The sequence below is a fragment of the Tamandua tetradactyla genome, chromosome 1 (assembly GCF_023851605.1).
Source record: "Tamandua tetradactyla isolate mTamTet1 chromosome 1, mTamTet1.pri, whole genome shotgun sequence".
NCBI classification, from domain to species: Eukaryota; Metazoa; Chordata; class Mammalia; order Pilosa; family Myrmecophagidae; genus Tamandua; species Tamandua tetradactyla.
The window spans coordinates 157,350,568-157,378,299 of NC_135327.1; the positions used below are offsets into that span (position 1 = coordinate 157,350,568).

General features: G+C 35.0%; 1 protein-coding gene across 3 annotated transcripts in view; it reads left to right on the plus strand.

Moving 5' to 3' along the window:
- Positions 1 to 27,732, plus strand: part of CFTR (CF transmembrane conductance regulator) — a 192,751-nt gene that overhangs the window by 68,952 nt on the left and 96,067 nt on the right. For all 3 annotated transcript variants that reach the window (XM_077116506.1, XM_077116591.1, XM_077116678.1), the window contains 2 exons: positions 3,511 to 3,693; positions 11,570 to 11,761. In XM_077116506.1, the coding sequence (XP_076972621.1) occupies positions 3,511 to 3,693; positions 11,570 to 11,761 (375 nt within the window). The remainder of the gene's footprint in view (positions 1 to 3,510; positions 3,694 to 11,569; positions 11,762 to 27,732) is intronic.

Consider the following 27,732-nt stretch of genomic DNA (forward strand, 5'->3'; position numbering starts at 1 on the left):
TAATGGACCACTGTGTCCCCACCTAGGCTTCCCTATAGCATTTCACACTCTCTGTGGGCGACCTCACCCAGGTTAGCTGTCACCAATGTGCTATGATTCCCAAATATAAATGTCTGGTCCCATTTTCTTTCCTGCACTTCATGCACGTATTTCCAAATTTCCTGGAAGCCCTACAATCACATCACCTGCCTCATTCCCTAAACATCATAAACCTGCTCCTACTGTGTTCTTCATTTTGTTTGATGTCATCACCATCCACTCAGTTACCCAGGAGGAAAGTCCCGATGAGTTATTTATCACTCCTCCCTCACTCCAAACCTGTGAGTAGGTAAAATAATTTCTATTAATGCATTAGGAAGTAGAAGTTTAGGGAGTTTAAGTAACTAGACAAGGTTACACAACAAGTTATAGCAGAGCTAAAATATCAGCCTAGGTTTTGCTGACTCCAAAGTCCTTTTCCCACTCACCACATTGCCTATTCCTTAAAAAAAAGAATGAGTGACTAATATTCTACTCTATACAAAATGATTTCACATATATTGCTTCATTTAATGCCTTCAACAACTTAGGAGATGAACCTCAGAATATGTAAAGACTTGTCAAACATCATCCAGCTGGTTGAGAAGATGAGACAGAGACTAGGATCAATGACAAAGGATATTATAAGCATTCCACTCACTCACAAATATAGAGGGGATAGAAACATGAAAAATATTCTCCCTCACTAGGGGTTGAATAAATACAAAAAAAGATCCACAGTGAGATTCTGTTTTCCACCTATAAAATTATAAAACAACAACCAGAAACCAAACAAAAGCAAACAAAAAAGCGTCGATAAGGGTTCCTGAACATTAGCACTCTTATGCATTGCTGGAGAAAAATTTTGAACTACTTTTTAAAGGACTTAGATATTCCATACCCTTGGCTTCAGCAATTCCATTCATGGGAATTTATAGTAAATAAAAATAATTGACATACCCTAAGATTTATAGCAAAATATATGCATAAAGAAAGATTAATTAGTTTTTTTAAATGAAACTACCTTATACCAAAAAACAGATACTGCTTAAATTTGTTACAATTTATTAATACTCTGGGATACTATCCTGCAATTAGGAAACATATTTACAAAGATTGCTTGATGTCATGTGAAAATATTTATGATTAATTATACATAAGAAGAGCAGGTCAGAAACCTCATGTATTTTTCTTAATTCTATAAGATCATATATGAAAAGATCATATATGAAAAGATCATATATGATTTTATGTACATAGTAAAAGAATGGAAAGATATTAATTGAATTGTTAAAAGTTATTTTTCAGTGGTACAACTACAGTTGATTTCTATTGTCTTCTTTCTGCTTCTATTTATTTGCAACTTTTCCTAGATACATGTCTTCTGTAATGAGAAAGGTTATTAGTAACAACAGCCTTCCATTGGTCTCATTGCTTATTGGATAAAAGTTCCATTTCTAAGCATGGCGTACAAGGCCTTTAATAACCTGTCACTGCCAACCAAGGATACCGTTTGCCATCCTGTCATGCACATATGACCCTGCCACTCACCATTCCTGAGACATATTTTGTTCTTTGAAGCCTAAAGCATTGCTTATGCAGATCCGTCATCCTGGTATAGCTATATCCATTTCTTGGCCTCTTGAAATGCCACTTATATCATTCATAGCCTAGCATATATATCATTTTCTTGATCAAATCCAGGCTAAATCATTTGCTGTCTTTAATCTATACCATAGGACTTGGTATGATTTTCAGTTGTTCACACTAAGATCATTGCAATATTAATATCTATTCATGTATTATTCTCCCATTTGAGATTTTTGAAGTGAACCTTAATATAGTGATAGTAGTCAGTAATATTTATATGATAAATCAATGAATAACAAGTACCTTTGCCTTATTTTTAAAACTTTTCATGAACTACTTCTTAAAAGGCTGATTTTAATTGTATTATGTCTGAGGGAGATGTTAGCCACCATGTCATAAGAACAAAGCAATGGTCTTCAAACTTCATTGCTCATGTATGTCCTAAAAGAATTTTGTAAAACTATGTGCTCCTGGTACATTTTAAAGATGATTTATTAATTTTTCGATATAGGTTTACGTGATGGCAAAGGATGTCATTTCCTATTTATCATATATTGTATGAGTACTTTAAATGGACTTTTCTCAAAGCCTTGGAGATGCAGTTTCAATGTGTTCAGATTATGGAAAATAAGTGAATTGAAGTCATTTCTCACTGTCATGCCAATGAGCTAAATTTGGGCTTTGGGCCAGGAAAAGTGTGACTTCATTTGATAGCACAGAAAACATGAAATTAAAATCCCTTCTCCTGGGCTGGCAATGGTGGCTTAGTGGCAGAGTTCTTGCCTGCCATGCCAGAGACCTGGGTTCGATTTCTGGAACCTGCCTATGTAAAAAAAAAAGCCTTCTCCTTCCATCTCATTTCTGAAATCTATTTCTTTGTTAGATAAGATACGTGGATTGCCTGAATTTGAAATCCATCTGGAATAAGATGCTGCCTCCTTCGGTATTTCTTGCTTTGCCCTTATGGGACAGTCCTTATGGAGAAAACCATTCTTTTTTGGTCCCTGTGTTAGTGTCCTAGAGATTTATACACTCCAGGCAGTGGAATTTAGGAAGATTTAGGACTTATGAGAAAACCGTCTCTCTTAGGTAAAGTGAAGGAAGGACAATTGTGAGAGGGGAAGTGGGAAGGGAAAAATGGCAGACAGTAGACAAATTCTCAGTCAGATTAATTTTAGGAGAGAGTACATTTGAATGTTGAGGATCTGGAAATAGATTGTCTTAAAACTATGTGTACCAGCTTTCCTTTGGCAGTAACTTCAGGGGTTATTTACTTTGGTTTGAAGACCATTGCTCTAAACTTATGGTGGCAGTAGACAAGCAGGAAATTTTCAAAAAGAAATTCCTTCCCCCCAGGTGCTCTTGCATAAATAGAAATTTATTTAAAACATCTTATAATATCATCACATTTATACTCAACACAAATTACTTATAGAAATGCTTTGAACTTCTCAGAGTTAGGTGTTACCCACATGGCACTGTAGCAGTCATATTTGGGTTGTGATCCCACACTGTGGTCTACTAATTATGTGACTTTAGTCATTTAACCCCTCTGAGTCAGAGTGTGCAGCTTTGAAAGATGGTGATTACAATATCTACCTCATATATTATGCTGAAGATCAAATGATACTATTTATGAATTCAGCCTATAGGAAAAGATTAGTAACATATTAGTTGAATCTTTAATTTAATTTGAGGGTGGGTAAAGTTCTGAGAAAGGGAAATCAGGTTTCTCTTAAATGGTATTGTTATGATTCTCAAATGTTTTGATAATGTGCTATATATGTATGTATTGTAAAGTATGAATTATGTGCTGTGTGCTTTTCAAATTAATCATAATTAAAACAAATATATGTTGAAAATATCTGAAAACCTGCCTTTTGTTTTTATGTATCTTTACAGGGATTTGGGGAATTATTTGAGAAAGCAAAACAAAATAACAACAATAGAAAAGTTTCCAGTGGGGATAATGGCCTCTTCTTCAGTAACTTCTCACTTCTTGGTGCTCCTGTCCTTAAAGATATCAATTTCAAGATTGAAAGAGGACAATTATTGGCAGTTGCTGGATCTACTGGAGCAGGCAAGGTAGTCTATTTTATTTCTCATCATTAAGAACTTAATTTGGCATGCATTTCTCCTTTTTTTTCTAGTTTGTCTATAGCGTAAGGAGTTATTTTAGACCATTTCTGTTCCACAATAATTGCCTCTAGCTTTTTATTTCTTCATATTATTTTCAATGATTTTTTCTTCTACATCTTTATATCATGCATGGCGTTCAACTGTGTCTTGCATTTGGTGGACATTCAGTAATTTTATTGAGCAAATAAATTTTCCATTTTTTCAAAATCTAGCACAGATATTTACTTACAGCTGGTCTAGGACAATCATGGCTTAGAATTTATCTCAATAACCCCATAGGCAAAAGGTCCCCATTTTGATGACATTAAAATTTTGGAGACTAGACTCAGACTTGCTAATAATATATTATGAGGAAGTTATTAAGTGAGATAGTATTTTGAAGAGAATAAATAGGAATGTTAATTTATTCAGTACTGGTTAAACCGCCCCACCCCCCAGACCCCATCCCAAAGAATAACTTACCAGAAATCCAAATATTTGGCGATATATTTGAAAAAACCTAGTAGTTAAGAAAGGAGAAATGTCTAAAGACTCAAACTTTGTTGTTAGAGGGCTAGGGAAAAAGCTAAGGAGTGATTTTTCAATAAATATCTTCAAACATATGAGCTATGGTTCAGATAACGATAAATACTTACTTCCTAACTCTTGAGGAAATAAATTTAAACGGCATGAATAAATAAAATCAGGGAGAAGAAAGGGCTTCCTGGCATTGGAATGGGCTACTAAGGATGACAGGTATTTACTTTGGAAGTCTAAGTGGATATATGTTCTCATTTGACTGTTTTTTTAGCTGTGGGGTTTTCTAGAAATATAAGAAAAAAGTTTAGTGACTTCACACTTTTGAGATATTTTCTAGATTTGAACCCAAGGACAAAATAAAGAAGATAAAAGCAATGCTGCTATAAGATAAAAATGTAAGTGGAAATAGAAAATAAGAATGACTCCTGAAAGACAGTTATTTATTAGTATCTAATATAAGGAACCATATTTTAAAGAATTTAGTCTTAGGCTCAAGAAACAAAATACCACCGAAATTTTCTAGTCAATGAATTTGGTTTCCACAATGCTAGTAATAAAATTTTCTTAGTGTTCCTCTCTAGTTAAGTTTTCCTACATGTGAACTAGGCCTTTTAGATAAAGTAGCTGTTGTAGTGCATTTTCTTCTTTAAAAAGCCTTTTTAAAAGAGTTGCTACTAACCAAATTACATGTGATTGAAAGAATGACATTTATTTTTGAGAACACAGTGATTTTCTTCATATAATGTTTTAATATTAATTTTGAGTTTATGTGGTAAAAATTAATTCCATGAAAGAAATGTAAAAATAACTTTCTAATTACAATTTACAAGACATATCAGCAATTAAATTTCAGGAAGTTCTATTAAGAACTGATAAGCATATAATTACTGGCAGAGGTTCCAGTTGCTTGGTATAAGAACCAGCTATGAAGACAGGGTCAGATAAAAGCAGTGGTTCCTTAGGCATTTGCATATTTATAATTTTGGTAGATATTGCCAAACTTCTCTCCCTGAAGGTCGCACCAGTTTATACTCCTGAAACAGTCTGCACAAGAGTGCTGATTTCCCCCACAGCATCGCCAAAGATTATATTATCTAATTTAAAGTTTTTTCCCAATCTCATAGAGGAAAATGGGATGTAGGTGTATTTTGCATTCCTCTTTTTATGAATAAAGTATCATTTCACATGTCAAAAGCCACTAGTATTTTCATTTTCAGTGAAATATATGTTAAATACTTTGCACAGTGTGCTGGTTTTAATCTGTTGTGTACCCCAGAAAAGCCATGTCCTTTGATCCTCATTCAGTATTGCTGGATATGATCTTTTATACTGTTTCCATGGAGATGTGACCCATCTAATTGTGGGTGGTAACTTTTGATTAGATGGTTTTCATGGTGATGTGTTTCCACTCATTCAAGGTGGGGTTGCTTACTGGAGTCTCTTAGGAGGGAACCATTTTGGAAAAAACTTTAGAGCCAAGAGAGTCACACAGCCAGAGATCTTTGGAGATGCAGAAGAATACCCTTGGGGAATCCTTATGAAATGAGAACCCAAGAGAGAAAGCTAGCAAATGTTGTCATGTGCCTTTCCAGCTGACAGAGGTGTTCTGGACCCATTGGCCTTTTTTGAATCAAGGTATATTTCCCTGGATGCCTTAGTTTGGACATTTTCACAGCCTTAGAACTGTAAACTTGCAGCTTAATAAATTCCCTTTTTAAAAGCTGTTCTGTTTCTGATATATTGCATTCTGGCAGCTTCTGCAAACTGAAGCACCCAGGTTTCTATTGGGTTGTTGGTCTTTTACCTTTAGATCTTAGGATTACTGTATATAGAAGGAAGTTTTCTCTTTGCATGATGTAAATTTCAAATAGTTCCTTCAGACTGACATTTTTTCCTTTTGTGTTCCATGCAGAAGTTTGTTTCTTTCATGCGTTTTAATTTATCTTTTATTTTATGGCTTCTGGATTTGAGTCGTAGCTAGAAAAGTCTTTCTTACTCCATAGATTTTTTGTGAGTTTGTCTTTTAGGCATCCTCAATGTTTCATATAAGTATTTTATGGTGTTGTTCTTTGTACTTATTCGTTAATCTATTTGGAATTCACCAGTCATATAGTGTGAGATATGGATACAGTTTCTTTGTACGCCTTACTAATAGCTGTCCATTTTTCAACATTATTTATTGGAATAGTCCATCTTTACCCACATTGATTTTGAGATACCGCCCTTGTGAAATACTAATTCCTTTAAGCATTTGGATCTATTTTATACTTTCTATTCTGTTGCATTGGTTTATCTGTTTTCTTATGTACCTGTAGTATACTTTTTAAAGTTATTGAGTCTTTATACCACAATTTAATGTAATTCACTGTAATGTAACTAAATTATAATATCATTTAACAAATATTTATTGATTAGCTACTTTGTGCCAAGCACTATTCTTGACCCTAAGGATACACTGTGAACAAAACCTACAACATATTCCCTACCAACACATTCTAATGGGGGATGACAGACAATATGTAAATAAAAATATATCAGGTGTCACATGATGACAAATGCTATTAAGGCGCATAGAGCAGAGTGTAGGGTGCATTTTTAAGTAGGAGGGATAGGAAAGGCCTCATTAATAGATGATATTTAAGCAAAGATTTGAAGGAGGTGAAGGATTAGATCATGTGGATATCTAGGGGAAAAAGTCTTCCAGGCAAGCAGAGGGTGCAATAAGTACAAAACTCTGAGTGGGACTGTGTTTGACTGGTGCAAAGAACAGCAAGGCCAGGGGTTTGGTACAGAGTTAGTCTGGGAATAGGAGAAGGAGAAGTAATGGGGGAGGGGGGCAGATCATTAAGCACCTGGGGTTAGGCTTCTTTTTGATTGATATCAGAAGCCATGGAAGGGCAAAAAAGTAACATGATCTGACTTTTAACAGGGCTACTTTTTAAAAAAATCATTATTGTGAAATATAGCATACACAGAAAAGCAGTATATTTCCAAGTACATTTTAACAAGTGGTTATAGAACGGATTTAAAGTTTGGTATGGGTTACAGTTTCTTGATTTTTCATTTTTACTTCTAGCTGCCCCAAGACGCTAGAGACCAACAGAAATATCAATATAATGATTCAGCAGTAATACTTCTTTGTTAAATCCCATCTTCTCTGTTATACTCCTCTTTCTCTTTAAATAACATATATGCAAAGAAGCAATAAATTTCAAAATACAGCGCAACAGTTAGTTGTAGAACAGATTTCAGAGTTTGGTATGGGTTACAATTCCACAATTTTAGGTTTTTATTTCTAGCTGCTCTAAGGTACTAGAGGCCAAAAGAATATCAGTATAATGATTCAGCACTCATACTCAGTTGTTAAACCCGACTTTTTCTGTATATCGCCACCATCACCTTTGATCTTTCTCCCACTCTCTTTTTCACATTGGAAGGGGCTATTGATAGTATGGGCTGGGGGATGGAACTAGTTGATGTTATGGAAGGGCTGGTCCCTCTGCATTTCAGGACTTATCTGGTCCAGGGACCCATCTAGAGGCTGGAGGTTTCTGGAAAGTTACCCTAGTGCATGGAACTTTGTGGAATCTTACATAATACCCTAGGTATTCTTTAGGATCGGCAGGAATGGTTTTCATTGATATTTAACAAGTTATGATAGGTAGCAATGTATAACTGAAGCATCTGTAAGAGTGACCTCAAGTGTAGCCTCTTAATTCTATTTGAACTCTCAGCCACTGATACCTGATTTGTTACACTTCTTTTCTCCTTTATATCAGGATGGCGTTGTTGATTCTATGGTGCCAGGAGCAGGCTCATCTCTGGGAGTCATCTCCCATGCCATCTGGCTACTCTTTTGAAAATAGACTGTAGGGAAATAAGAGCAGAAGCAGATAAGTTTCATACTTTTGTGCTAATTCAGGAAAGAGATGATCATGACTTGATCTAGATAGCAATAGAAGTAATAAGTTAGGGTGTTATAGGACATGTGTCAAAGGAAGAGCCAAAAGAATTAATGGATATACTCAGTGAGGCATAAGGGAAGAATGAACTCATCAAGGATGACTCCGAGGTCTTTGCATTGAACACAGGACAAAGTGAAAAGATGAAGATACCATTGCTGGGAAGTTATGGGAGTAGCTAATTTTGAGGGAAACTTGAGTTTGGAATATTATATTGAAATGCCTATTTGACATCTGTTTTGGTTTGCTAAAGCTGCTGGAAAGCAATATCTAGAAATGTTTTGACTTTCACAAGTTACAAGTTATATTTCTAAGGCTGTGAGAATGTCCAAATCTGAAGATTACAGTCTTTTATTCATGTTTGCATTTGCCCATTTTAATTTCCCTTTCCAACCTTTATCAATCACTTTGCTTTACGTGTGTTTCTTTTAGAGCATAAAGTTAGGTTTGTTTTAAATTTAATCCAAAATATTTTCTTTTAATAAGTGAGTTTAGTCTATTTTTATTTATGGATTTTTAGATAAGTTTTGTCTGAATTCCCTCATATTATTTTTGTTTTCAGTTTTTTTCTTTTTAACAATTTCCGTATTATCTGTTGTGTGTGCGTGTGTGTGTGTGTGTGTTTTCTTATGATATATAAGAAGGTCTTATTTTTTATCTTTTGGTTATTTTTATAAAAATAACTATATTAAAACTTTGTTCCTCTATTTCTTTATTTCACTAATTTGATCTCTGATAAAATACTCTTTTTCTTTTTCTACTACCTCTTTTTTCTCCTACTCAATTTTAGTCAGTAGTATTATCTTTCTTAATATTTACCTTTGAATTATAAAATTTGCTTATGCTTCTATTACTTGATTTGTCAGCTTTACATGATATCTTTGACTTTTAGCAACTATTGATGAGGCAATCAGCAAATTTCTACTACACTCTATATCCATACCTCATTCCCTTCACAGTTTGTTTATTCCTTCATTCATTTTACTTTAAACTTTCTTATTATCAGGGCATTTAACATAATTCTAACCCTCTACTATAATTCTCACATTAGTTTTCATTTTAGTTCTCATTTATATAAAGTCTGCTCACTGATAGTCCTTTTGGTTAAGGTTCCTACCTATCTTTTGGGTGATTAGAGAGTGTTTTCTAGAAGGGCTCATGGGAATAATATTATATTGTACAAAGCAGTTTGTCTATCGTCTTTTTACTTGAAGGATAACTTAGCTGTATATAAAATTCCTGACTGATCCTCTTTTTGTTGAGTATCTTACATGTACTCCTCCAGTGTTTTCTGGCACTGAATGCTATGACATAGAACTCTAAAGCTAGCCTGATATATGTATTTTTTAATCTTGTAAATGACTTGGTCTTTTTGCCTGGTGGCCCAAAGGAATTCTTTTGGTATCTTTAAATTACAGTAAGTACAAAAGTGAGGGTGTATTTTCACGTTGACCATTCTAGAGCAATTTAATTTTATTTGGTATTTAATGTGACTTCGTAATAGGTTAATTAAAATATATTTTTATTCTAGAAAAATTTCTTGAATACATCTCTAAGTATTTGTTCTGTTCTATTGTTTCGGTTTCCATGTTTGAGGATGTGTTTTCTTATGTGACGTTGGCTACTATTTGCCTGTCTTCTACAGTGATCCTTTTAAACTCTATATTCCATTGCAATATGAGAGCTTTTGTTTCTCTCTTTTGTTCTTTAATTTGCTTTCGTCAGTGTCTACTCCCTTTTGTGATTCATCTAATTTCATCTTAATTTCTGTTTTATTCTTTTCTTCTGCTTTCCTGAGTTCTGCCAGTTCATGTTTCACCTCCTAATATTTGGTCATCCCTTTGCAGGGTAGTGTCTTTGCTTTATGGCCTTCCTTCCTTTTCCTTATGTTTCTTTGTTTTGGGGCTTTGCAACTTGCTTTCAATTATTTATATTTGAATGAGCTCAATATTGTGGTTTCCTGGATTAGCTACTTACAGAGGCCCAGAAGAGGTGGGCAGGGAGGAGGTTGCCAGGGTAGATCTTCTGGGCTTACTCCCTAAAGTCTCCATTCTTACTTTCTGTAGAGAGACAGATTGCTTCTACAAATATCAGTCATCTGTACAATCATTTGTATAGCGCGCCTTTGCTTCTCTGATACAAACTCAGTCCAGGAGAACTTCTGTGACCCACTCAACTCACCCTGTCTCTGTACTCATTGTTGCAGACTTCAGAGTAAATCTCTTGCCTTTAGAGAGTCTTTGTGTTAGTACTTGCTGAGATCTACCCTTGCTGGGTTTTCTCACCACAGTTTATATTCCTTTCTAGCTCAGCAGATCTTACCTGCTTTTATATGTTTTAGAGTCTGAAGGTTATATCTTTCTCCTATTTTCAGTGAAAATAGAATCTATTGATTTTTCTTTTGTGGTCTCCTTCATGATTTAAATATAATTTCCAAGAAAATGTAGGAAGATATTGGTTTACATAGTTAATTTCATGAAGGACATACTAATAAAATTTTCTTTAAAATATAACATGCTCCATATTTTTTAATTCCTTCTTCACTATATTTCTTAAATGAGTAATTTACTCTTTATTTTATTTTCTTATTTCTTCTTTACTCCCCAAATGGTTTCAATCCCCAGAATTCTGCCAAACTCTTCTCTCTGGTGCTACCTCTTAATATAGTGGACAATTTTTGGTCTTTATTTTCATTTTACTTTCCTTGGAGTCTGACCCCACTTTCTTAAGCCTTCCCTGATATAACTTCTTCCTAGTTTCTCTCAACCTTCTTTCTTAGTCTTCTTTGCAGGCTCCTATTTTTTTTACCCAACTTAATTGTTGGTTTTCCTTAGGGTTTTGAAACTAGCTCTTACCTTACTTTACATGCGCTTCCCAGGTGATTTCATTTCTATCTATGAGTGTATAGGATAATAGTTGCTTCTTTTTACCTAATTTCCTCTTTATACAATGAGGATAATATTGAATCTAACTTGTAAGGTTATTGTGAAGAGTATATAAATTAATACAGTTAAAGCCCTTAGAAAAGAACCCAGCACAAAGCAAGTGTGCAACAAGTTAACTGTTATTAACTGAACTTCTCTAAACTGTTAGCGTCTCTTCTTTTGTGCCTCTGTCATAGCACTTAGCCACATTCTATTGTATCATTTCTTGTATTCCCCTTCCTATCTTTAGTGCATAGCAGAGTACCTAGAACATGAAGTGCTTAGTAAATTTTGAATCAATAGAGTCTTTCAAACCAAAGTAGAAGCCTCTGTTTAACATGACATTTGGAGACAAGTGAATTCTGAGAGTGATTTGATCAAATGAATTAACCTAATAACACTGCCTTTTATTTCCAGACTTCACTTCTGATGATGATTATGGGAGAACTAGAGCCCTCAGAGGGTAAAATGAAACACAGTGGAAGAATTTCGTTCTGCCCTCAGTTCTCCTGGATCATGCCTGGTAGCGTTAAAGAAAACATCATCTTTGGTATTTCCTATGATGAATATAGGTATAGGAGTGTCATCAAAGCCTGCCAGCTAGAAGAGGTAAGCAATTATCTGAAAAATATCTGATTATGTATATGAAACCTTCAAACTACTTAAACTAAATATTCAGCTCCTTGTTCAATCAGCCAGCCTATATGAATTAATCAAGTTGTCTCTATGGGTAAGCTACGGTGGGTAAATCAAAGAAAAAAATACCTAATACCTTCATTTGAGAAGCTTATAACCAATAAAATAAATGTAATTCATTTTTAAATGACTGGCTGGTTTGGTTACAATAAAAACTCTTTATGAACATAGAATTTTGTTCGTTCACTAATGAGATGAATGTCTTCAATGTACATTTATACAACATACATTTTTTAAAGATACTCCAAAAATTAAATGAGAGGATCTTAATAATTGTAATTACACAATAGATAGCTTAATGGAAGAAGCATTGACTTGCCAGTAGAGAATCAAAGAGATATAATTGTAATTATATCTTATCCTTTGGCTTTGAACATATCACCGTATAACCTCTAGTATCTGAAATTCTCTGAAACAGAGGCAAAGTGAAGATCATGCTATTGACTCATTTCATAATAAACTTGGGGAATGGGCTAATTCATGTGGAAATTGCATAAAGTGTTCCAAGTAAACTTAGTGTGTGGATCTTGTGCTATGCAATATATAATTTGTATACTGAGTACAATAATCATTAATGTAAGTGTTTTGGTCAGAAAAGAGAGTATAATGAAGTTTATCTGCAGTATTGCTGGAATAGAGAGCCTAATTCGAAATTCCAAACTCCAATAGACTGCATTTAGAACGAATGCACTCCTTTATGTAAATTTTTATGAAAAAAATTGCACTGGGAATAAAATGAAGCTTAAAATACACTACACAAAAGGTGTAAGGGACTAATTGTGAATTAGATCAAAATTACGATTCTTAAAAAGAAGGCTGGGTGCACAGGTGGTTCAGTGGTAGAATGCTTGCCTTTCATACGGGAGACCCAGGTTCGATTCCTGGACCATGCACCAAAAAAAAAAAATGCTGCACACTTGTTCAAGTGCCTTTCTATGTATATACTCACTCATTCAACAGCAGATTTTTAAAGCCCCCATTCTTTTATTTTCTACACACTATAAAGCAAAATGAAACTAAGAGCTGCCCTGAAAAAGTATTAGATTTACCTGAAAGAAGATATTCTTCATTCCTAAAAAGCCCTTTTTTCCAGGAATAGTATTTCACAACCCCAGGTTGTGAACACTTAGTAGATTTATTACCAAAAAAAAAAAAAAAAAAAAAAAAAAATCTGAGTGATTCTAGAGAACACAGATGTTCGTCTAGGAGAGGGTTAGAATGTAGTAGAAGTGCCTTGTAAGATGAATCATGAAGTTTATATTTTTATTAGTGAAAAAGTTCTTAGACAGTTTCTGGTAGATTTTATTTGTTTTGAATATACAACTTCTCACAGAAATAATCTTATAAATGGTAAATTCATTCCCCAAGAAAACCTATCAAAGTATTTTTAACTCAAATATAACCTAGCTGTATTACTAATAATAAATTAAGAGTTACAGGTCGCATATTCATGGAATGAGTATTTACCAACTTCTGAACACCATGCTAGGCACTGGTAATACTGAGAAGAATAAGACTTAGCTTTTTCTCTGAGAGGTGTAGACTGTAGTGACCCATGCTAATAATGAAGTATTGTACGGCGTGTGAATTAGATCTCAATAAAGCCATTAAACATAAGGAAGGAAGGAGGAAGAGGAAAAAGAACATTTCTCCTACCTTTTTCGTTGCATTGCCTGCCTTAAAAACAAGTGTACAACTAAATTTTTTTTAGCATATTCACAGGTTTATGCGTATTTTTTAACTTCTGTAGAGGTTATCCTGTACCCATTAACAATCAACTCCCCTTCCCTCCTAATCCCCCCTGCTGCTCCCAGGCCTAAGCTACCACTATTCTACTTTCTGCCTCTATAAATTTGTCTATTCTATACATTTCACATAAATGAAATAAACGTATGTAGTCCTTTGTGCCTAAGTAAACTTTTAAACAAGAAGAAGCTGAATTGTCTTCATTTAACAAACCTTTATTAAGACCTGCTGCATGTTGGTTATATAATGTAATGGGAACTGGAGATAAAAATAAGGACATGATGCATAGAATTGAGGGTTAGCTACTGGAAGAGAGAAACATGTCATTAAATAATCTAAGTGGTGCTCTAATAGAAAAATGTAAGGAGATCTTCCAAAGGAATGAAAGGAGGAACCATGGGACTCCATCTGAGTCTGCAAATCATAAAGATACCTATAAATGGAGGCAACCAAGACAGTGTTCTCTGATGGAATGATTTATCAGGGAGTTCCAAGGGTGACAAGAATGAAACTTATGGCCTCAGTAGAGATTTTTGGTTAAGAAGATTAGAACTACCAATAAAGTAGAAAGAGGGTTAGGTGTATGAAGAAGTGGGAGATTGATGAGTCACTGGATGGTTGAGGAGATTAAATGAGATACACATAAAGTGCCTAACATGGCATCTTGTGCAAAGTAGTCATTCAGTATGTAGCTTATTTCCATTTCTCTTTGACGTGGAAAATAGTGCCAGAGAGTGTGAGGTAGGGGAAATGCCTTTCAGAGTCAGAGCTTGCTAGTGAGTGACTACTGTGGACATAAGGTAGAGGTCCATACAATTAAGGAGAAAGAGGAACCTTGAAGCCAAAGAATTATGAAAAGTTGTCAGTCTCAGTTTTGATGTCGACAAAAGTGGTTATAAGAGAAAATTATAGAGGCAATTATATGGTAGTTGGCCTGCTTGATGCAGTAAACAAAAGTTGGAGTATTCTGTGGAAGGAAACAGATTGCAAAGATCCCAAAGGCTGGAAGGTAGGCTCATTGGTTCTGTGTTCCAGATATGGCATTGGAATTGGGAGGGGGTCCCAGTTTCTGTGCCCCTTTCTGATCCTAAAACATTAATTGTGTGATTATTGCCTTATACCAGATATTGTACAGTGTGCTGGGATAGAATGGGGACAAAATGAAAACATCATCATCCCTTTCCTTGAAGAACTTCTAGGGGTGGTTGGGAAGAATATACTTACAGAGACATTTCAGTACAATATGGCAAGTGTTGGGATAGAGGAACTGTTAGGGCATTATGGAATTCCAGCTGGGGGCTTTTAATCTGCCTGGACAGTTCAGAAAAAGCTTTCTCTAAAAGTGACATCTTGAAGCTTTGTAGGATAAGTAAAAATGGAAAAAGCCTTCTGGTCAGAGGACACTGTATAAACCGAAATATAGAGACATGAAACCTCATGAGTTCAGGGAACCAGCATCTTGATAGAAACAGTGTATAGTTGGGGACAGTGAATGGGGAGGGATGAAGCTGGAAGGCCATGCCATGGGTGTCTTGTATATCTGTCTCAGGAATTTGGTCAGGGAGGCCTTTGTTATAAAGGGAATGATATAATCAGCTTTGCATTCTAGAAATATACTTTGGCTGCGATGAGAGAAGAAGGTGGACAAAGTTAGAATCTTTGGAGTAGTATAGCAAAAAGACCACAGATTTTGGAATCTGACAGAATGGGTTACTAAAGAAAGTTATTTACCCTTGCTATGTACTGATTGTTGTCATTTATAATATGGGCATTATATAACCTATTTTGTAGATTGTTCTGGCACACAGAAAGTACTTAATAAATAAAACAGCTAGTAGTAATAGAAATGGTAGTAGTAGTAGCAGTAATAGTAATAGTATTTGCTATTATAACTGAAGGAGGGAGAGCAGGAGGAAGCTATGGTCATAATGGATAAGAAGAAAAGAAAGCTGAGCAAAAGGATTGTGTTAATGAAAGGAATATCATAAATATGCACTATTTACATCCATAGGAAGTGTTATGAAAAATGACACTTCAGGGAAGAGTGAGTTTTGAGGTTCTTTTTCTTAAAGAAATAGAAGAAAAGAGAAATTAGTGTAGGATTAAGGATTCTTGCCCAACAAGAATTGGGAAGGAGGGCAGGTGGGAAAGCTGTGGGTTTAGGAAGGAAGGATCTGGAGATGAACTTTTTATAAAACTGAGACATCTCATGAAGGCAAAAGGATCATAGGTAGTGCTAACAAAATGCTATGGCAGATGCCACTGGCTGTTTTTTTAAATTAATATTTGTATTGACAAATCTTCACAAACATATAGCCCATACATGGTGTACAATCAATGGCTCACCATATCACATAGCTATGTATTCATCACCATGATGAGTTTTAGAACATTTGCATCACTAGTACTTCAATCTACCCAATTTATTTTACCCCATATCCTCCCTATTATTTATTCATGTTTTATCCATATTTTTGGACTCATTTGTCCATACCCTGCATAAAAAGAGCAACAGATACAAGGCTTTCACAATCACAGTCACATTGTAAAGGCTATGTCGTTTCACAGTCATCTTCAAGGCTACTGGAACACAGGTCAACAGTTTCAGGTGCTTCCTTCCAGCCAATCTGATACACCATAAACTAAAAAGGGATATATTATATAATGCATAAGAATAGCATCCAGGATAACCTGTCAACTCTGTTTGAAATCTTTCAGCCACTGAACATTTATTTTATCTCAATTCTCTCTTCCCCCTTTTGATCAAGAAGGCTTTCTCAATCCCAAGATGTTGGGTCCTGGATCATCCCAGGAGTTCTGTCCCACATTGCCAGGGAGATTTGCACCCCTGGGAGTCATATCCCATGTGGGGGAGAGGGCAGAAAGTTTACCTGCTAAGTTGGCTTAAAGAGAGAGGCCACATCTGAGCAACAAAAGAGGCACTCTGGGGGTGACTCATAGGCATAATTATAAGTAGGCTTAGCCTCCCTAGCCTTTGCAGGAATAAGTTTCATAGAGACAAACTCCAAGACTGAGGGTTCAGCCTATTGATTTGGTTGTCCCACTGCTTGTGAGAATATCAGGAATTCTCCAAATGGGGAAGTTGAGTATTTCCTCCTTTCTCCCCAATTCCCCAAGAAGACTTTGCAAGTACTTCTTTATTTACTGATATTGGCTGGGTTTTAATTAAATTTTATAGTGATTGTCACTTTGTTTTTTAACATCCAATTTATTCTCCTCTGTTTTTTAACATCCAATTTATTCTCCTCTCTCTTTGCCTAAAATGTGAAATTAAACACTTAGCTTTTCATTTAAAATAATCCCTGTTCCCTGCTCCTTTCAGTCCTGCTGGCTTTTGCAACTGATTTAGGTATTCCTAGTAGTCTTATATAGGCAAAAACTCCCAGTCATCTCTTAAATTCTTGGTATTTTAAACTGGTAAATTTAGTGACTCACTGAGTTTATTACTATATCCTATTCTGTTCTCTTTGCTGAGTGTTTGATATATGTTGTTTTTATCTATCCAATTATGTGGTAAATTCCTTGGGAGCATTGACTTAAAAATTCTTTTTTGGTATACTGCACCTAGCACATTGATAGACAAGGTGGTAAATTCTTGTTGGATGACTGTTTCAGAGATATTTTCAAGTTGGCATGCCAGCTGTAAAAATTTTGCTCAGAAAATATTTTCCTATGAGCCTCACAATCTGAGGGTTTGAGGAGATAACTGCATGGCAGCACATCACTGCCAAGAGTTAGAAAATAAACATAATTAAAAGTGCTAGACTATCTTAACCGTCAAAATCAGAAGTTTCCCTAATTTTCAGTGACCTAATATTTTCATTTTTATATTTGTTTTTGTTAAACAAGTATTCTCATCTCACCTCAAAACAGTATGATACCTGTGTGCTAAAATGAAGGATTTATTTTTTAAGGGTGGAGGGGCTTTTGTCCCAGGAATAGAGGACCTCTACAGAACTCTTGATGGTGTCCCAAAAGAATTCTTCATCTTTTTTCTCTGCAGTCTCTGCCACCAAGTATAAACGTTCGTGATTCAGTGTGTTTTCATTTTGACTGCCAAAGTTGATCTGTTTCTTAATGTCCTACATCTAGACTTGCAGCTAGAGATGCAAACAGAATATTATCTTCCTCATTTCTGTGTTTTTGTTCAATGCTGATATCTGCAAACTTGCGTGGGCAATGATGCTTGGTGTCATAGGAGTGGACAGGTAGGTGTAAATTTATTTGGGCAGGAGAAAGCACACGCAACATAGTTCACATAGTTTTCTGATTTCAGTTTGTTGTTGAAAATTATCCATTCAGAGGGATAGCTTAAAAACTTTATCATAGGGAAGGGCATTGAGATAGTTCTGTGTTGATAGAATAACTCAGTGTGCAGCTGTGATTGAGCAAGTTATGTTGAGATTCTTCACCTCTAGTCCTTTTCTTTTAGGAACATCTTACTTTGAATGTAGCTTACAATAGAATGGATTCCTAGGCAAACTGAAATTTTTTTAAAAACAAGTATCATTCTGCATTCCTGTGTCCAGCAGGGATCCTCGAATTTTCTTTCCTATAATCTTCAAAAGACTCTCAGAGTCCTAATAAATATATGTAGCCATGATAACTAGTCTCTGGAGACTTCGCTAGTTTAAAAAGAGGAGTCGATATAATGGAATTGCCTTATCCCTTTAGGGGATTATAATTACACTTCATTAATGAAAGAAAGGCAAATCCAGTGTCCTCTTGCCCTTTTCTATCTCCAGGACACTATCCCTCTTGCCCTTCACCAACGCCATTATCCTACCACCCAGACCCTCAGCTGACAGGAAGAGAATTCTAGGCAGTTCATCATTTTGGTCACAAGTAGTTGAATTATTTTTATTCAGTGACATGCTCTTAAACTTGAAAAAGTACCTGGGTTTGGAGAAGTATTTGGATCTTATAGTAGTGCATGGTGGGGAATGGGAGTAGAGAGTGTGAGAGGTTAAGTGTTTAGGATATGTAATTGCTTCCCACAAAGTTTTTGAGATACTTTTGGGATATAGTTTAAAATAATCCTCTTTAAGTATTTGTCATGACAGTTATTATATATGCATTATAATACAAAGATTTTCTGTGTAAGGTGAGGAAGATAAAATCTGCTTGTGTTTCCCACTGTTGGAAGTTTTCATATTTAAGGCACTGGAAGGAAAAAAAGTTGGGGGGAGAGTTGTCAAAACGTTACTAAAAGAAAAAAATAAACTTGGGAAGGAAATTGGCAGAAAGTATGAAAAACGCAGGAGAGAAGTAATAAATGAGTTGGTGAATTTCTGGAAAATAAATTCCATCATGCAGATTCCATATGACAAATTAAATTTGAATTTGACCTCTGGCATTCTGGGTTTGGCCAAAACTAACCCACATAGGATTTAAGGCTTGATCTTTGGATGATTAATACACTATGGTAGGAGAATTCACAAATGCTCAGTTGAGAGAACTGTAAATAAAAAGGTGCCATAGGAAATAACATTTGCATTCAATAGTAGCCAAGATAAATGGACATCTAAAGCAGATAATTGAAGCACATTGAACTATGTCCCCTAAGCTAGAATAAACCACAAGTGACTGTACCTTGAACCACCCATAATTTGCTGCCGATAGGTAATTAAGTTTCAAAGCACTGTCATTTATTTACTGTAATTTGAGGCAAGCACATTTATTTTATAAAACTATTGAACCAGAACCAAACTGAAATGTCATAGCATTTCCTGAACTAAACTGTTATTTCTGTTCATTTGAGCCCTGGAATTTAAAAGTAAATATTGCGAGCACTTATTGAAAGAGCACATGTGCCACCCCTGCTATGCTAAGCACCTTATATGCATTGGTCCACATAATACTCACTTTCCAGTTATTTAGGGACAACTTTGCCTGGAGTTTGTCATCAAATTGAAAATATGCTGAATTTCAAAAGTGTGCTAGGTTTTAGGGGTTAAGATTATAACTCTGGAATTTAGGAGTATAATTCTGAGTTCTTACATCTCTAAAATCAAAATAGCAGTAAGGTTGACTGTCCCACTAAGATTTGGGCAAGTCGACAGGAAAGTAGTAAAAAATTCAGTTATAGCTGCCTAGGACCAAGCCATCCCATGAACAGATGCTGAAATTTGTATATTTAAACCAGGTCTTCCTATTTAGAATGCACAAAAAAAATCACTAAATTTTCAAAGGTCAAATTCATATTGTATCATTATATATGGCTGATGTTCCATCCTCCTTGAAGAGCTGGGATTCTGGACCCTGCACTCTTGGAGTTTTCCATTTCGAAGAGATGTCTAACTTGAGATAAACAGTAGGTTTTACCCTTATCTTTTAATTAAAACTTAGTTTTAGAAGGGGCCTCAGAACTCTCTGGCTAAGTCTTATATTTGAAGGCATCTTACTCTAAAGCAGTAGAGAAATGTTCATAAAGACCTTCCCAGGAGAGAAATCCTGGTGTTTCTAAAAATTATGAGTACAAGCCAAAACAGCCCTTGCAATGGCAATTGTATTATAATTGGTATCTCTTAGAACCAGTTTTCATTTGTAAGGTTTAATTACTATTGAGTCAGATATAATAAATTTAAAAATCTATTGCAATAAATATTTATTGAGCTTCTTCTATGGATGCAAGGGTCCCTGTCTGCAATGAGTTTTTAACTTATAGATATTTTTTAATACATAGAGCTTAGAAGAGAAGTCTGATCTGGAGACTGAGAAGTGGGAGGCCCCAGCCTATGGATTAGAAATGAAGTCATGGGAGTAGATGATATTATCAGGGAAAGGTGGATACAGTGACAGGATTGGAGTTGGACTAAGGACAGATCCCTGAGGAATATCAATACCTAAGAGAGGCACAGAGAAAAAGGACCTGTGAAAGACAGTGAGAAGGATACTAAGAGTTAGGAGGAAGTAAAACCAGGAGAGTGTACAGCCATGGAAAGGAAGAAAAGAAAATGTTTCAAATGATAGGGAGTGATCGGTAATGTCACATGCTTTTGAGAGGTCAAATAAGAATCCTAAGTACCCATTGGATTAATTTCCTTCAATTTACAAAAACATGCAAATTAAGAAGAAGCAGATGGGTTGCCTAATGGAAAAATGGCTAAGCACATGAGAAGAAAAGTCATTAAAATTTTTCAATGCCATTACACACATAGAAAGATGCTCAATCTGATTCATAATTAAAGAAAAGTAAATTGAAACAGTAATCATGTGTTAATGACAATAAAAGGAGCCCCTTTAGAGGGAGCAGTTGAAGACTCAGTACAGAAGAACAGAGGGTGACACTCACAAATAGGAGATAGAAACCATAGACCATATAGGAGGGATTAGATTCAGACAGGTGAAGGTGAGCCCTCTTTGGAGAATTAGGATGAATAAAGCCAAGACAATGTTTCATTTGCATGAAACTATGAGGTAGAGTGATGATAGGAAGTTGAGGGAACTCATAGTCAGGTATTCATTAAAAAAATGCTTTTAAGCTATTACTAAGTGACAAGCACGATCTATGAGCTGAGGACATGGTAATATACAAGACAAGTTCTTGCCTTCGTGGAACTTATATTCTACTTGGAGGAGACAGGTTATAAATAGGTAAACAAACCAGTAATACTATTCCAGTGATAAATACAATAAAAAAGTTGAAGTAGAAACTGCCAGGGGAGAGTACTTTCCTAGACCTCTTCATTCTTTCCTCTCTTCATGGCATAAATTACTCCTTCATTTCTGCTGCCATTTCTCTTTGTGTATATCTTTTTGATGTTACTCATCACATTTTTATTGTAGAGTAACCTCCTTACTGAAGATGATAGTGTCTGTCTCCCTACTTGCCAGTAATAAAAAAAAAAGTAGCTAAAAAATGCAGGAAGATAGAATGTCCTCCACTTTCATGTAATTAGTGGAATTCAACTCCCATGAAATACTCCGGTCACAAAAGAGTCTGGAGAATGTAATGCTTTGCTTTCCAGAGTTGGCAACAAAGGAAAGTACCCTGGGAGAAGAGTGAATAAGTCCACATTATTTTATGCCCATTGCACTTCTTTGTTGGGTAGGTGTCATAATCAAAACACTACTTTAGGAAAATTCACCCAGTGCCAATATCCAAATTGGAGAAGAGTAACGAAAATGTTGTGGGCAGAGCTTATGAAATGTTATTCAGACTTTAAAGAAAAAGGGGTGAAAGTTTAAGAGATTTGCTCAAGATTATAAGTCTCATATATGATGTGATCAGCAACAGAATCTAAATGATCTGATTCCTTATCTTTTTTGCTATACCCATTTAGGGTTGTTACAGATTAGAAAAGATAGTCTATCTCAAACTCTAATGACATCCCTTAAACATTGCTGACTTGAAGTTCAAACTTAATGCTTGTTTATTTTACTATGATTGTAGTGGTATTATTAAGCCATAAAGAATATAAATCTGATATTTTATAAAGGGTTTTTTGGTAACAAAGATTTGTTATCATAAACTAATGTGATAAATTCTTTTTTATTTATTTTTATATCATCACATACTTGCATATTTATCACCATGATCATTTTTAGAACATTTGCATGATCATGTGATAAATTCTACTGTGAACTAATATGGAGAATTCTATGCATAGTTTATTTTCATTTAAATGCTATTTTCAAAGTACCATAATCTTAAATACTTGTGTCATGGGAAAATCACCTATAATAAATAGCACACACAGCATTTCATTATGTCAAGAAATTCCTTTCCAGATTTTCTTCGACATTATTTTCTCCTTTTCTCTTCCCTTTGGGGTAGAATCTATATTTCATGCCTCATCATCTCAAATTTAAAACACAGAAGTCCAAGTAAGTGAACAGTCAGCAGAAGGGAGGATGCCTGCTGAGTTGGTGTTCTAAAATCAGTTCCTGAGAGAGTAGGGATCATGGTAGGAAATTTGAACATCAAGGTAATGGGAGGGTAAGTATGAAGTCCATCTCCTAAGGAACTTTATTTTAAAGTTAAAAAGGTGAACATGCATGCTATATAAGACTCTCTAAAGGCTCCATGCACTAGGGTAACATTCCAGAAACCTTCAACTTCCAGATGGGTCCCTGGACCAGATAAGTCCTGAAATGCAGAGAGGCCAGCCTCTCCAGAACATCAGCTAGGTAAAACAAAAGGCTTGGTTCCTGGGGGCCCCCCCCCCCCCCCCGGTACATGTTAGGAAATTGAGTGCAGGCCCAGCTACAAGAAAAACCAGTAATGCACCAAAGAAGTACTGATAAAGGGGCACTTTTTACAGGGTCTGGATTTGTCCCAACAACTTGGGTGGGCAGGCCTGGAGGAGATAATTAGGGGATTAGCAGGTTCCTAAATCCTAATTCTTAGAGCAACAAAATGCAAATTATCTAAAGGGCTGTCAAGAACCATTTCAGAGATTCTGAAATTTGGGATCAGGAAATCTGTAGTTAGATGAATCTAATTTATAGCCAGAATAACATCAATAAGATTCTTTGTTTGTTGTACATATCTTTTCTAACTATACTTTTTTGGAAGCACTTACCCAAAGACACCTTAAATCATTGCACGGTATGTTTTTTTTCTGTTAAGAACTTGAGTTATTTGTTTTCAAATATAAAAATAGACACACATATAGAAATAAACACCTACAGAGGCATAGCAAATATTAACAAATAAAATAGTTACATATTTTCCTGTAAGTTCATACATAAAAGTGTATATGTGTATAACGAATTATTAAACAATAATTTAATATCGGTGATAAAGAGTCAATAATATTTAGCTATTCTATTGCTGCTTTACTTTTATTTGGACCAATAAAAATTTTCTTGGAATTTGAGTTTTTGCTATAAATTAGGTCTGTACCTATCAGTGAATTCATGAATTCACTAGTATCCCTTTCCTCCTGTGGAAGTTAACTTCAATATAAGTATATATATGTGTATGCATATATATATATGTATATGCATATGTGTGTGCATATGCATAACTAATTAAATATATATATATATGCACATACATATATATGCACATACATATATCATACAGAAATAAGCTTTTATGATACCACAGACATTTATAATAGCTGTGCACCATAATGGCTAATTCATTCTTTCTCTTTCAGTATTCTCTTGGGCTCTCTCTACCATTCTCTTCTCCCTACCCATCCCTTCTATTCCCCCTTCTTTATTTCTCCCTTCTTCTTGCACATTTTCCATGTGTATAAAGCACAATACAAGTTTCTAGTAATTTCAAGTATTAATAGCAATGGCAATAGCTGTTTAGTGACTCACTTTCCAAGGCATCTGTTATTGAATTGCATTTACCTTATTACCTCTAAAGTTCATGTTCCCTCACCCTAAGCTTCTCACCCTCCTTCCTTACCACAAACAGCTGTATTGTCAAGGTTGTTCTAAAGAGTGATAAGCCAGTCATAAAACAAGGTTTATAGTATTTTCCTATCTACAAAGTCACAGGAAGCTCAAATGTGCTCAGCAAATATTGCAAAAGTATACAGGACCATTAAATGTAATACTCTACCTTTTCATTAAAGTTCTCTCTCTTTCTCACTTTAAAATGTAATAACACCCTATACCTTTGATCTGTTCTATGTTCAGGTCAGAGTTAATGAGCTTTATGTTAGCAATTCCTCTTCAACAACTTCTGGTTTGTTTGGCATGATCGATTAATAGTGGGCTAATGAAGTTTAGCTGCTTTTTATTTTAAAGTTAAAAAGGTGAACATGCATGTTATATAAGACTCTCTAAAGGGTCCATGCACTAGAGTAACATTCCAGAAACCTTCAACTTCCAGATGGGCCCTTGCACCAGATAAGTCCTGAAATGCAGTGAGGCCAGCCTATCCAGAACATCATCTAGTTCCATCCCCGTATCCCATATTATGGATAGACCCTTCCAGCATGAAAGGTTAGAATGGGCATAGCCCAAATACCCCTAGAAAGTGGGTGAAAGATCAAAGTTGATGGTGGAATTATACAGAGAAGTTTGGGTTTAACAAACAAATATGATTGCTGAATCATTATATTGATATTTCTTTTAGTCTCCAGTATCTTAGAGCAGCTAGAAGAAAAAGACTAAAATGGTAGAATTGTAACCCACACCAAACTCTGAAATCTGTTCTACAACTAATTATTGGAATGTATTTTGAAATTTATTGCTTTTTGCATATATGTTGTTTACCAGCAAAAAGAAAAAAATATATCTTCTATCTCCAGTGTTTTGGAGCAGCTAGAAAGAAAAATCTGAAATAGTGAAATGGTAACCCATGACAAACTCTAAATCTGTTCTGTATCTGCTTGTTGAAGTATACTTTGAAAATCATTGCTTTGCTTTCTTTTGTTTGTATTATGTTACATTTAACAATAAAAAATTTTAAAAGAACAATATTATACAACTACTTATAAGAATGATGTTGAAGATTATGTAGCAGCATTAAAATGTTTGTATGACGATATTAACTGAATGGGGCAAGGTAAAAAATTGCGTGCCATGATGACAATTAGGTATCCTTTGAGACCTGGTTGGAAAGAAATATTCTAAAATGACAATTGAATTTGTGTTTCACTCTTATGAAACTCCTTTCTTACCTCTGCTTTTTGAATTTTTTCTGTCAATGATTTTAGTTTTGAAATTTGGAATAAAAGGGAATAGATCTTAGAAAAAAAAGGTGAACATTTACATGAAAAGTTCACACATCATATCACTATATTATATATTTCTTAATAAAATCAGTTAATCTTTACTGTGCACTTACTATAGTATTACTTTTGCCCACTCTAGCACTCTTTATCTAAGTATTTTCAAGTGCTTTGCAATCTAAACAGACCCAATGTATGTACAGAACCCTTTGAGATAGGCATCTGCCTATTTAGCCGGCATGTTGTAAAGGAAATTTAGTCAAAAGAACGATTATCTAAGTGATGGCATCGAACACTAGTAAGCATAATAATCATGAGTTAAAATGTAGGTTTCTCAGCCCTGTCCCAATCCTTCTGAGTGAGAATAACTGAGCAGTTTTTAACAAGTCCCTCACATGATTTTGAAATAGTTGGTCCAAGGACCATGCTTTGAGAGTTATTGAAAGATGCAGATATTTGATTTTATCTGTAGATGAACTGTGCTGAGTACATTATTAGACAGAGAAATGGCAGTATAGAATGGTTTGAAAAAAAGTTTTTCAGAGTCCTCTCAACAAGAAAATTAGCTGATCATAATATAAAAAAATATATACTCAATTTCTTTTAAGACTAATTTTTAAAACCTCAGTAGTTAATTTTATGTGAGAGCAAATCATGCTCAGCTTCCTAATTCCAATGGGTAATTTCCTCCACACTTTTTATGGATTATTCCATGGGAACTCAATGAAAGTTGCAATGCAAGTGAAGAACAGTTTCTGTCCCTGTTTGATTCTCTAAGGGGCACAAACCCTTGAGCAGCTTTTAAAATTAACTCATGATAGCACCAAGTGGTACAACTTTTTTTAGTGTATGACTTTCATAGATGGGAAAATCTGCTGTAAAGTTTGAAAACCACCACCCTTAAGATAAATATATTGCCAGATTTGGAAGCCCTTAGAAATCAGCAAAGATAAATGTTTAACAGTGCATACAAAACAAAGTGTTTTATGTTAAATCAAATACAGAAAGCCAAACACTAATAAAATCTACAGATGAACAATAAACTGGGTAATCAGAACAGGTACTCACAGTAGCAGCAGGATATTGGTATTACTAATGTATTTGGTTTTAAAATAATGGTCTTATTCACAATTCTCCTCAATCTAGCCCCATTATTTTATTTCATTTCAATCCTAGCAGTATCCTATTCATTATGATCCCTGAGGGATTTGTTAAATTAAAATTACCCACATGTGCTAGTGTCTCTTTATAATTGGATTCCAGTCAGGAAAGGAAGCCAAATACATTGACTCAGAACACCAAATCTTTTCAGATATGGGAATCTTTCATTTTCATACTTTTTAATGCTCACCTGTGTCACAAGTGCCTATTCCAGAGAGATGTTCATGTGACAGTACCCCCGTTTTTTAAACTGCGTTGTTAGGGGCTTAGCCAGATTCCAAGGAGGACTTTTCATTTTCTTTGTCCGACTCACCCACGTGGAGCATGAGGGCCACGCTTCAGGCAATCATATCGTGAATGTGATGTTCACCTTTCCAGCCCATGTGAATGAATTTGCACTCATATGTGCATGTTTATCCGTGAATAATATTTAGTATTTTTGTTTGTGTAGTTCTAAAATTTACATAAATGGTATCATTTGTACTTATCATTCTTGAACTTTTCTTCATTCCTATTATATTTTTGAGATATAGCTATGCTGCTGATATATGGAAATCTATTTCATCCTTTTTAACTGCTATATTGTACTCATAATGGTCATGTTTTATTTACTTCCTATTTCTTACATATTTATTCATCCTACGGATGAACATTTAGAATGCTCCAAGTTGTTACTCAGTAAAAACTCAGTAATGAACATCACTGAATACTTCTCCTTGTCACATATACAGTAGTTTTTCCAGAGTATATAGTTAGAAGTTGAATCTTGGCATATATATATATATATACACACACACACACGCACACACACACGCACACACATATATATGCACATTTCAATTTCACTAGACACTCAAAATTGTACTTTAAACTAGCTGTACCAATTTACATTCCTACCAGTAATTTATGAGAATTCCTATTTCCTCACATCTTTGATATTGAATGACTTAATATTGACAGACTTTAATATTTGCTAAACTGACTTGTAAAAGCTCTTATCTCATAATCATTCTAATTTGTGGATCCTTGATTACTTGTGCAACAGTAGGTTTTTTCCATGTTTGTTAGCTATCCTGGCTTCATTTCCTTTGCCAGTTTCTTTTGTAAGTTATTGTGCTGAAATCCACCTTAAAGACCACCTAGTACTTGGAGCATAATTGACTGAGAGCCCCATGGTACATTGAAATTCATCACTTAGTTTGCCTTGAGACTGCTTTCATAGACTGTAGTACACGAATGAGTGTGGCAGGGACACTAAGGGAGATCCCTACTTGGAGACATAGGCTGTCTATGTCTTTATTATTTATTGGCTGA